This window comes from Nestor notabilis, unplaced genomic scaffold (genome assembly GCF_000696875.1).
Source record: "Nestor notabilis isolate BGI_N333 unplaced genomic scaffold, ASM69687v1 scaffold18807, whole genome shotgun sequence".
In the NCBI taxonomy this organism is placed as follows: domain Eukaryota; kingdom Metazoa; phylum Chordata; class Aves; order Psittaciformes; family Psittacidae; genus Nestor; species Nestor notabilis.
The window spans coordinates 45631-57203 of NW_009938494.1; the positions used below are offsets into that span (position 1 = coordinate 45631).

At 40.1% G+C, this 11573-nt stretch overlaps 1 protein-coding gene across 1 annotated transcript in view; it reads right to left on the reverse strand.

Annotated features, from left to right (window-relative positions):
- The window catches only part of HNRNPR (heterogeneous nuclear ribonucleoprotein R), an 11417-nt gene extending 367 nt beyond the window's left edge, over positions 1-11050 (reverse strand). Inside the window, 11 exon segments of the mRNA XM_010019319.1 lie at positions 1-2; positions 4-489; positions 668-789; positions 2880-3029; positions 3719-3924; positions 5016-5151; positions 5808-5984; positions 7186-7299; positions 7960-8067; positions 8481-8599; positions 10878-11050. The exon segment at positions 1-2 is cut by the window's left edge and continues 367 nt beyond it. Coding sequence (XP_010017621.1) covers positions 1-2; positions 4-489; positions 668-789; positions 2880-3029; positions 3719-3924; positions 5016-5151; positions 5808-5984; positions 7186-7299; positions 7960-8067; positions 8481-8599; positions 10878-11034 — 1777 coding nt within the window. The 5' untranslated portion in view covers positions 11035-11050.
- Between the last annotated feature and the right edge of the window lie 523 nt (positions 11051-11573).

Genomic DNA, 11573 nt, shown 5'->3' on the forward strand with positions numbered 1-11573 from the left:
TTCTGCTGGTTGTTGGTCTGACGGCGCTTGGAATCAGGTTGGTTGTACCCATCTGCCTTTCTCTTGCCTCCTACGTTGCCCCCTCGGTTGCCCCTGGCTCCACGAGCACCACGTCCTCTCTGCTGCTGTGCAGGACCCCCTCTCCCACCCCTGGCTCCTCTCGGCGGTCCCATGGGTGCCCCCCTCTGTGAATAGCCAGCTCTACCTCTTGGTGGTGGTGCTCCCCGCCCCCTAGGTGGTGGAGGGGCACCTCTCCCACCCCTTCCTCCTCCTCCTCTTCCTCTTATAGCATAGCCATCATCATAGCCGTAATAGGGATCTTCATAGCCACCACGGTAGTCATGATAGTCATAACCATAATAATCATCATAATAATCTTCATAGCCATAGTAATCTGGGGGATAGCCATATCCACCTCTCCCTCCACGGCCTCTGCCTCTAATAGGAGGTGGCATGCGAGGTGGAGGGTAGTAATAATAGTCTTCATACCTATTAAGAAAAAGAAACATGCAGTTACTTATCTTCAAGTCTCCCAAAACACAGCATAAACTTCCCCTTGTTGATTAATAATACAGAGAAAAGGCATTCAGGTTCTTCTAAACTAGCTCATACTTTACAGCAGAACTTTATGCTGCAGTGGTAGAGTAGTGCAAGAATGAACACTCACGCAGTACTTCTGGAGGCCTGTCTGGCAGCCTGACGTTCTTTCCTTTTCTTATCCGGTGGCTTTGCTAACACTATTTCAATTTCTTCCCCTTCTATCTCTTTCCCATTCATTTCATTCATAGCCTGTACAAAAATTAGAAGAGAAAGAGCTAAAAATTTGCTTCCATTCAAAAGGAAACAAACTTCCTGAAAGAAAACAGATGGCTGGGCTGCTCCAGGCTGGCCTATGCCATGTGCTTCATTGCTGTGCTACTTCAACAGGATGTTACATATCATTCTTTCAAGTCCCATTTGATTCACCATTTACAGTGAAGCAGCATTCAAGAAGTTTCTCTTTATATCATAAAGGAATGGGATTAAAACATATTGAGCATTGCTTTAGAACAAATCAGACACAACTTCATGGCTTTTTATGTTCCTATATCCCCTACAAACATTTCAGAAACACACTGACAGAAGTTCTCACTACCCACACTGATACAAACACTCACTGGATTTATAAGCCAGGTAGAGCACACACACACACAAGAAAGTACTTTTATAGTTGGGCTTCCTGGCTGGTTGAATGTACTATATGAGTGCCTCTGAGGAAATCAAGTGTATCTGAGGACACATAGTGAAGGGAAAAGACAAAAAATTACTGAAACTTGGTGATTTCAACAAGTGAGGCAAGAATCCTCCCGAAAAGTCATGTGGAATTTGTAATGATCAAGTGCACACACAGACAACTTCATACACACACACAGAGTATGATTAGGACTACACCCACGAATTCTTTACCTGGAGTTACCTGCTTCGCATTTAACATTTATGGGTATTAATATTTGCACACCTGAACAGCCACATTCCTCAAAACCATTAGACACCATGGCAATTGTTTTCAAAGAAGGTATGAAAAGAAGTAGGCACTGGAATCAGTGAGCCAGTTCCATGCATTCCATACACTGATACCATAATGCTTTCACAAAACACAGACACCAGACCCATATGCAAAAATCTCTCACAAAATTCATAAACCAGTTTAGTGGCCATAATTCATTCACATGGGGCAGATGTGGCAGTATTCCAGCTTGTTTCAGAGAAGATGAGCATCTGGTGCTCTGCTGTACCACACTTGATCTCTCCTTTCTCATCTGCTGTTCTCAGTTGCTCAAATATAACAGAGCGTTTAGAACTAAGGTCTACTGGGAAGGCACTGGAGAGTGTTTAAAAGACCTCCTACAATAAAACATGTCAGGAGGTGTTGCTGACTTACCCTTTCTGTCAACAGCCTCTTACCCGCTTTTGGACATGGTCTAAACCTACCCAAACTGACTTCAACTTCACCAAGTATGAGTGACACTCATCCTGAAGCCAAACTCAATTGTATTCTAACACCATATTGTGATGGGTAGGAAAATTGTAAGCAATTAAATAGTTATAAAGTGATTAATAAGGTTGACTAAAGAGCCTTTGAACTGCCAATGTAGCTGCATACACCACATACAATAAATACACTTGCTCAAGACTCCCAGCTGCAAAACACTTCCCTCCCCTCCTCCTTCCCCCCACAAACTATGGCTTTGAAAACAGATGGAATAATGTCTATAGAATTCAATCCATTTAAGTACAAATACAGCAGAGATTAATGACCTTCTCAACTGCTCTTAGATGCAAAGGAAGACACCTTTGAAGCTTTAATAATAACCTTAAGAACTCATTTAGAAGAAACCTCCTCAGGAGCATGTACAGGTCAAAACAGGTAATGCACTAAGGGAGTTGTTAGTGCCGCTCTTCTGCCCTGCACAAGGAGATTTTGAACTACCTTACGATTTCTAATCAATACTTTGGCACTCCAAAACTACACACAGCCTTTAAAGAGGGGTCTTTGAGAGACAACTGATACCTTCTGTCAGTGTTTCCTCAGAAAAATTGGCTAGGTTGATCTTTTATAATTTTCCTCTTCTCTAGACTCTCCTGCATTGGTCTATACCTCTTTTCCAGTCTACTTGTTAACTTGCTACAGTTTTGTCCTCTGCAAGTTTCACATCCTCCTAGCTACTGAAATCATAGGAACAAAATTATTAGTGTTAAAATTCTCACAATGGGAACCTTATTCAATGGGCTCTACAAATTGTCTTATCTAGACATTAACTGTATGGGAATTTCTTAAAACCATCTGTACAAAATCAACTGCTCATGTCAATTTAATCAGGAAAGTATACTGAACCTACCTTCACTGCTGCACCTCTGTCCTCAAAATGAACAAAAGCATAATCCTTCAACTTCTTTACTCTTTCCAGCTTTCCAAATTCAGAAAAGGATTTCTCCAGAATTTCTTCTGTCACAGTAGTGGCCAAGTTTCTTACAAATAAAACTTTCACCTGGTGAAAAAATGAGAATGGAAGTTGAAATCTTTAGAAGTCAAACCTCAAAGGAAACCAAAAGGAACTTGTGAGATGTTGTTCCCTTCTCCTCTCCATTCAGAAATTTTGGGTAACCTTATAAATTCTGTACCTGTTAAAAATAAATAAATAAATAAAAATAGCCTCATAGTTACCTGTATGAGGTTTCTACAACTTCTCTCCTTCCACAGTCCCCTTCCATGACCAGAAGAATATCCAACTTTCATTTTCTGTTTCTGGGATGCTACAAATCCCAGTAAAATTTGAGTAATAGACTTCAAGAGCAGCAGAGTTATCCCAAAGCAGATGGACAAAGAGCACATCATTCCCTCCACTAAATCTCATCTTCACCTCACTCGGGAAAACAGCTTTACAAAACACCCACCTCACATTCATTATCCACAGAAGCACATAACAGACAGACTGATGTGTCCAATCCAGGAGGACAGCCCTGCACACTAAGAGTTTCAATGGCAACAGTAGGTGGCAACAGCATGTTCTGAACATCTTACAGTGGCAACCAACCTGCTGTGCTCAGCCCGTGTCACGGCCTCTAACTGCTTTTTCTGCCTCCAAACTAGCATTGCTCAGTGGAACAAATCATTGTCACCATGGCATAAAGAAATTCCTCCCAAAGCACAAGAGTATCCAGCTCAGTTTTCACTTACCTTTGCCATGACTTCTGGATCAGGTTCCTCTACTGGATCAGCCCATTCCACTGTCACAACGTTTCCCCAGACTTTTACTTTGCCGCTCATGAGGCGGCGGCGAGCTTGTGCTGCTGACTTGTGATCCTCGTATTCCAAGAAGCAGAATCCTCGATTCTTCTTCTTATCATCAGGTTGATGATATAAGATTACATCCACCAAACCCTCTGAAAAACAGGTCTTTAGTATTAAGCTTCAAAAGGAAAGAAAAAATAATATAGTCTACTCTAAAATGCCTTCACTGTTTTTTTTAATACACAGCCTTTGAATTTAGCACCTGAAAGGGGGAAGAAGCACAAGAAAAGCAGAACAAACAACAAATGTCCATCCAATTTACCCAGAAAGAGGTCACCTAGCAGGCGAAATTCTCCAGAACAAACTTACCTCATGCTTAGACACTGCAAAACATCGACCTGAACAGTTCACACAGTGCAAGTTCTCTGCCTTTTGTTTTATCAGTTTTACAGTTTTGAGAAGCAGACAGCATTAACACGTGGCATTTCCCCTGCCTCCAAGGGAAGCTGGAAAGAATTTCTTCCACATCTCTCCAAAAAAAAAGGAGAGACAACTAAATGAATATTCACCTTCTGTTTTCAACACTTCCCTGAAGTACTTATAGATAGCAATCCTAAAAAAGAGGTAGTAGGTTAAAACTTTCCTACAGGAACAAGAGCAGGCAATCAAGACCTCGATCTCTTATTTAAAGCAGAATCCTCCTTCAGTGATGAGCTGACTTCTCTTCTTCCTGCTTGTGGCATATACTGGGGAACAACACGGAAGAACTGGGACAGAAATTTATCTGTCATTAACCATTGCTACACTAACATTCCATGTAAACTGATTCGGTATTCCCTCTTCCCATCATTCCTCAACAATACATTTGTCTGAGGCTCCCCAAAAACGTCTCAGCTGTGAAAGCAGAACCGACTGCAGATCCAGCCACACATACACAGGAAGCTGGAACAGGTAACAGAATTAGGACCTTCAAATTTTTTTCCTGAGTTCTTTTGTGCTGTTTCCATCCCAAATTGTAAACCTACAACACCATTAATTTAACAATCAGTTACATAGACACTAAACTCGTTACACTCCACCATCAAATATCTTTGAGATATAACATTTCTATCAGAAACAAACTTGGAATCCAACTTGGAAATAGTTTAAACCATAGCTGAACACATCTGTCAAATAACCAGACCTACAAAACAGACTGAATGGTATTTTGGGATCAGTGTGAAAGTCATTAAGAAGGCCTCACCTGTGACTTTACTGAACTCTTCCAATATATTTTCCTTAGTCTTGTTCTTTGGAATTGACCCAACAAATAACCTGTTGTTTGCCACAGAGATGCATACTCCAAGGTGCTTCCCGGGACGGATTTCATAGTTGTCACACTGAGGGGGAAAAAGAAAGCCACTCATTTGTTTTATCCACAATAATACAGATAAAAAGATCCCCAGAATCATAAAATCAGCTATTTCCTTCAAGAAATACTACTTTTAGACATAGTATTTTGAATGCACATTGCAAGAGAATTACTAGCACTGCAGTATTTGGGGCAGCATTCACTTGGAAAAACATCACCAAGCTTAGGTTTTCCATAGAAACTTCAGAGGTTCTGCTGAATGGAAAGCTGCAAAAAAATTGAGGTACAAGGAACAATAAGGAACAAATACAAACTGCATGGGGCAAATTCATTCACTCACTCTTTATCACAGACTTGAATGATCTTTCTAGACAACTGCTGCTTGCTTTCTGGGCTAGGACTTAATGTCACTCATTGATGCTCTTAGTAATAAGCAAATACAGAGCATTAGAGATACTATGATACACCCGAGTACTCCAGCAGACTGCAGTAGGCTACAGCAGACTGGTCCTAAAAGTGGGTTATGTGTATACACTAAATGAAATCAAGAGGCAGTTTTTAAGAAAGGAGAATTTTGAGTCTCTCAATGGATGCTTTAATGAAACACTTCAAAGACTTCATTATCTCAGAGATTATGAAAATGCTATTTACATTATCTTGTCTGTTGGAAAGTAGGTTACTCACCAGTTTGACTGCTTCCTGTGCTGCATCTTTACTACAAAAGGTAATGAAAGCGTAACCTCTATTCTGACCAGAAAGAGGATCCATCATGAGGCGCAGATCCCAAATGGGACCAGCTTTCTCAAAGAGTGGTACCAATTCATCTTCATACAAATCCCGGGGAATTTTACCAACGAAAACCTAAAAAGGAAGAGGACGCATTAATCCAAGCTTTGCAGAAATCCAAACTTGCTGTTGATACTTAGAAGTTCTTGGGAAAGGAAGTACGCAGCCCAGAAACACTGCAGCCAGCATTCCAGCATGTCCTAATGAGTCTTCTAAACCTCCCACTCTTAGTACTCAGTTTACAGAGAATCACAGAATGGTTTGGGTTGGAAAGGACCTTAAGATCATCCAGTTCCAACCCCCTGCCATGGGCAGGGATGCCTCACACTAGACCATGTCACCCAAGGCTCTGTCCAGCCTGGCCTTGAACACTGACAGGGATGGAGCATTTGCCGCTCCCCTGGGCACCCTGTGCCAGGGCCTCACCACCCTCATAGGGAAGAACTTCTTCTTTGTATCTGCCCTGAACTTCCCTTGTTTAGGTTTAAACCCATCACCCCCTGTCCCGTTGCTACAGTTCCTGATGAAGAGTCCCTCTCTGGCATCAGTCAAGTATCTTCAGTCATGAACAGAACAGTTCAGTTGGAAGTGACCTACTATCATCTGGTCCAACTCCCTGACTACTTGAGGGATGACCAAAAGTTGAAGCACTCTAAGGGCATCATCCAAATGCTTCTTAAATACCAACAGGCACAGGGCATCAGCCTCTCCAGGAAGCCTGCTCCAGTGTTTGAACACAAACAAAAGCCAATAAATAATTCCTTAAAAACTACTAATTTCAGCCAGCCCCTTCAAAACTTTGTCTGTGTCTTTATACAATACCCAACTCTTCTTCACTTTCTGCACATTGCATGAAATAAACCTTTTGCTGCTGTCTCCTAAAGTCCTTTTATGTTGTAAACAGAATCAAAGACCTACAAGTCAGGGTTCTACCTATCTATACAGCTAATACCCCCAGTGGTCACTTTTTAAGCGATGCACCTTAGGATTTAGTAAGGTGGACCATGAAGTCTGACAATTTAATCATCTATTTTACATCTTCAGAATTTTACATAGCCTTTCCTAGTATATTCCACCTGCTTTCCCCACATCATCCTATTATCTGCCTTTTGCAAGATACTGATGAGTAAGGAAGACTAAGACACACATAGAAGAATGCTTTCCTCTGCAATACTTTAAGCTTTTGCTTGTAAGACAGTTTATTTTCATGTATTTCTTATCTATCAGTCTGCACAAAAATACAGCACAGCAGTCAGATGAGGCTGTATATACTAACCTCTGTCCCAATACCAGGCTGAACACCAGAATATACAGTATCTGGAGGAGGGCCCCCATATTTCCTCTGTCCTGTAGTTACATCCAAAGTGTAACCAGTTCTCTCTAGCAAAGCCTGAAAAGGGAAAAGATTAGTCACATTAGTTACAGGGGGGAGGATAGTGGATAAAATATTAAGAATAAAAAAAGTGGCCTAAAATAAGCATTTCCTTATCTGCTCCTTGCCACAAGGTACATATGGACAGACAGCACCTACAAAAAACCATGTTATTGTGGGGGTTTAAAAAACCACCACCACAAACAGCAGCATTTGTTTTATACTACAAGGTCACTGGAAATAACTCTATTTTCCCTTATTTTCCACTTTATATGTAGTATCCCAAGAAGTCCAGTACACCAGCCCACAGTTAGGTCTTTGCACAAGAGAAGACTTTCCTAATACACTAATACCTTGTTCAAATCAGTCTCAAAGTGGTTTTATGAGTGTATAAAAGCTTTACTATAAAAGGACAACTCAGACAATTCTTAAACAGATAGCAGCATTTTCACAGACCTTACATAAGTTCATGCATTTTGGCAACTGTGTCATTAGGAAGATCTGCATTTCAAACAAGCACTCTCAAGTCTCTATCATACATACATGTCTTTAAAGCCAAGTGTGAATAAACTACTCCAGGTAGCACTGATGCTTTTTTAGTATATCCAGAATTACTTCAGTCTCTGTACAGCAGACATATCTGGTAGTACAGACTAATCAGTTGCTTCTAAATGTTACCTTAATCTTTGCTTCATCTGGTCCCTTCGTTGATTCCTGTACTTTGCTGCCTTGTTTCTCTCTTTGCCTGTAGGTCTTCATAACTCCACATAAAAATGCACTTTTGTTCTGTAGATACAATTTACAAAATAATTCAATTGTGTGTATGACAAGCCCTGGGAATCCACTGAATCTCCCTCCAGACCATGAGGTCACTATATCCTACCAATGCAATACACAAATCCTTTAGCAAAATATAACAATTAATTGAACAAACTTGTCAGATTGGAAAAACTGGTCAGATTCCAGAGAGTATTTTTACCTTACTTTCTTATTTGCACACTCATTTTTATTATCTGGGAGCTTTTGTTTTGCACTCCAATACCTACACATTTAAGGCAATTTTAAACAGGCTTGTGATTTGGGCTTGGAATATGAGAATACAGCAATATCAGTGAGTTTCTAAGTTACAACTCTCCTGCCAATAGTGCCAGAACACTCTTTATACTTATGTGCTCACACTCCTGGAGCTCTCACCTTACCTGTACATGCGACAGGTCACTTTCTTTAAACTGCTGTAATACAGAGAGGGCTCCTTCTTCATTAAATTCCCTAAGAGCATCAATTGCTCTTTCATCAAGATCGACATAAGCTACCAACCCTAAAAGTTAAAGATAAAGAAGTTACAGATTTCTATTGAATTTCATACAAACTAAGAACTATGCAGTTTGCTCTTAAAGTCAAAAAAGTTACGTTCCATAGCAATAGAAATATACATTTAATATAATTACATATTCCTACACAAGTATATGAAAGAACATGAGTACAACAATGAAAAAAGTTAAATTAAAATGTATATACCTAAGCACTAACTAATGTGCAAGATTATAGCCCATGTGTAACAGTTCTCTAACATTCGGGAATGCAATCTGCTGCACAAAGGCAGTATCACACACCAGGGTTTGAAACAATGACCTCTGGCTCACTTCTAGTAATTTGGAGTTTGTTTGTCTTTCGTTTTAAGTTTCACACTTCCCTTTCTTGAGTGGAGCTGTTCTAGAGTAAGCTGACATGTGAACATTACAGGTATCCTGTTGTACATGAAAAAGGAGCTACCTGACTGACGAACAGATCCTTATGAAGCTGAACTCCAGAAAATGTAAGGAAGTAGAATGGTTTGTTCCCTCTTTCCTCCAAGTTCAAAAAGCAAAAATCAGTGGACTTCCTAGAGGTGTAAAATTGTGTTGCTCTATGCAGTTCCAAGAGCCAGAATTCAAAAAGGTATTATTTCGAGCCCTGCTATGTACCCGAAAAGGCTAATGTTAATTTTACAGGTACAGAATCCCCCAAGAAACATTGGACCAACTTTCTTTTTAAGGATCTTTACAGGTGATTTCTTTCCTTTTGTAATGCACTTGCATAAGCTGTGGAGCGAGAAGTATAGACTTTAAGATTTGTACTTTTTAAACTACACAGTGAAATTTAGGAGAGATACCAAGAACTCCACACGCTTTGCAACAGCTTGACCTCCAAATGACACAGATTGTTTCACTGCTACTTGAGTTCAAAAACACACAGTAGTGCCAAGCCCAAGGACTACATTTCAGAAGTGATCCTGCATATTGGAAGGCACCTGTATCTTTCATGTAAAAGACCTCAGCAGATTAAAAATCCCTTAAATTCAACCCCAAATTTAGCTTGGGTGTCAGAAGTAGTTCGCTTCACTGACAAACCTCTGCACAATGCGAACATCTTCAGTGGCACTGAGGAAGCGTGAATAAATGCTTTCAGGTTACTCATGCAGTGGATTTACACTAGATAGTCAGGTTCTGGGCTGAAATGCTTTTAAAATCCCTTGAGAACTCCTCACAACACAACCTAACTGCAACACGTGTTAGAGCCCCACAAGTTCCTCTGCCCAGGCACTTACACCTTCTCTCAAACCATCAAGTGCACATCATCGTGACCCACAGTTAGAAATTGTGTGTCTGAAGCCTATAAAAGCTGGTAAAGGCTTGATGAAAGCTCACAGTGAATGACTTCCAAAGGACATCACCCACGTGAGCCAGAGTATTGTACTGAAGATGGGGAAGGTATTGGTTTTGAACTGCCTTCACTTGGATCAGTAGAATTTTGACTCTCTTCAACAAAAACTGTCATCTTGCCACCAAGGCATTCAAGATAAGCGCATAGAGCAGTACTACTGCTTCTTGTGAATCTGTTCACAGAACACACTCTAAAGAGGAAAAGGAAGCCTCTAACTATAGGACAAAATAATAATAAGGGGGAGGGGAGTGTACAAAAACAAAATAGGAAAACCTTTGTATATAAAGAAACCTCTCTAGAAGTTGCAGAGACCACTTGCTACCAGCAAGGTATTACTCAGTTTGCTAGATAGCTTAGTCCTCAACTTTGTTAGTGTCAAACTGAACATTTCAGTGTAATAACCAACATGGATTAAACTGTCCACTCAAAACTAGAGAGAACAAAAAATCCACAGGCAGACTCAATTCAAATGTAGTCCCAGGCAAGACAAGCTAGTTGCTTTCCTCACTAAGTCACCTATCCAGCCTTTGAGTGTTTAAGAACCACTGTGAGGAGTTGACAGTAGAAAAGTAAAAGCAAAATGATGATTTGGATTGAAGGAAAAAACCAAAATGTACAGTTTAGTATTCTCAAACATACATCTTTATTTGACAACGTCTAAAACTAGTGCTCTGTGCCCTAAAGCAACTAAGATATCACATACAACACTAAGGATGTGTCAAGTAATTAGTCAATGTCAAACCCAATTTGCCTTTAGGGAAGTCAAAGTAGCAAAACATTCAGAGCTACACAGATCAAAAACAATGAATTTTTAAACCTTAATCTATGAAAAATTTGAAAATGGTATGCCCTCACTTTCATAACCAGTCAGAAACAAGAAATGCATATTATACCTGTCTGAAATATTTCATCAAGTCTCTCTGCCACCTTCTGTGGGAGGCCTGCCTCTATCAGTGTCTTGTAGTGTTCTGTGTGAGTTACACTGGAAGTATCCATTGGTTCTTCCTCTTCTTTTAACTGTACCGCATTACCATTCACCTGATTAGCCATTTTATTATGCTGCTGGAAAAAATTCAGGAGCTATATTACAATAAGCCAGAAATAACTAGTTTGTAGGACAATGCATGATTTATCTAAACTAATTTGTATACATGCTGCAAATGACCTGTATCAAAAGTTTTATTTAATACTTTTTGGATGCAGCTGATCTAAGTTTCAAAAGAAAGTAAAAACCCTTAATACTATGGAAAATGTACATGGAAGAATTCACATGAGTTCTTTAAAAATGTACTTCATGTACATAACAAGGTCTAAACTTCACTGTCGGTAAGTTACTGGTTACCAGCGCAGCTAGAATGTACGGGGACACGAGAACAACATCCTTCAACCAAGAGCCAGAAGAACTAGTGCTATTTTCATTTCCCATTCCTCTGCTTTGAAAACAATCGTTCAAAACGCAGTGAACACACAACCCTGCAGGGTAGCTTCACGGATAAAAATGTCAATACTTGTTTGCTAGTTTTAGCTTTCTTGGCTTGTTGCCATGTCTTCCTTCAAACCCAACATGCTGCAGAAGACTAACCCAACAC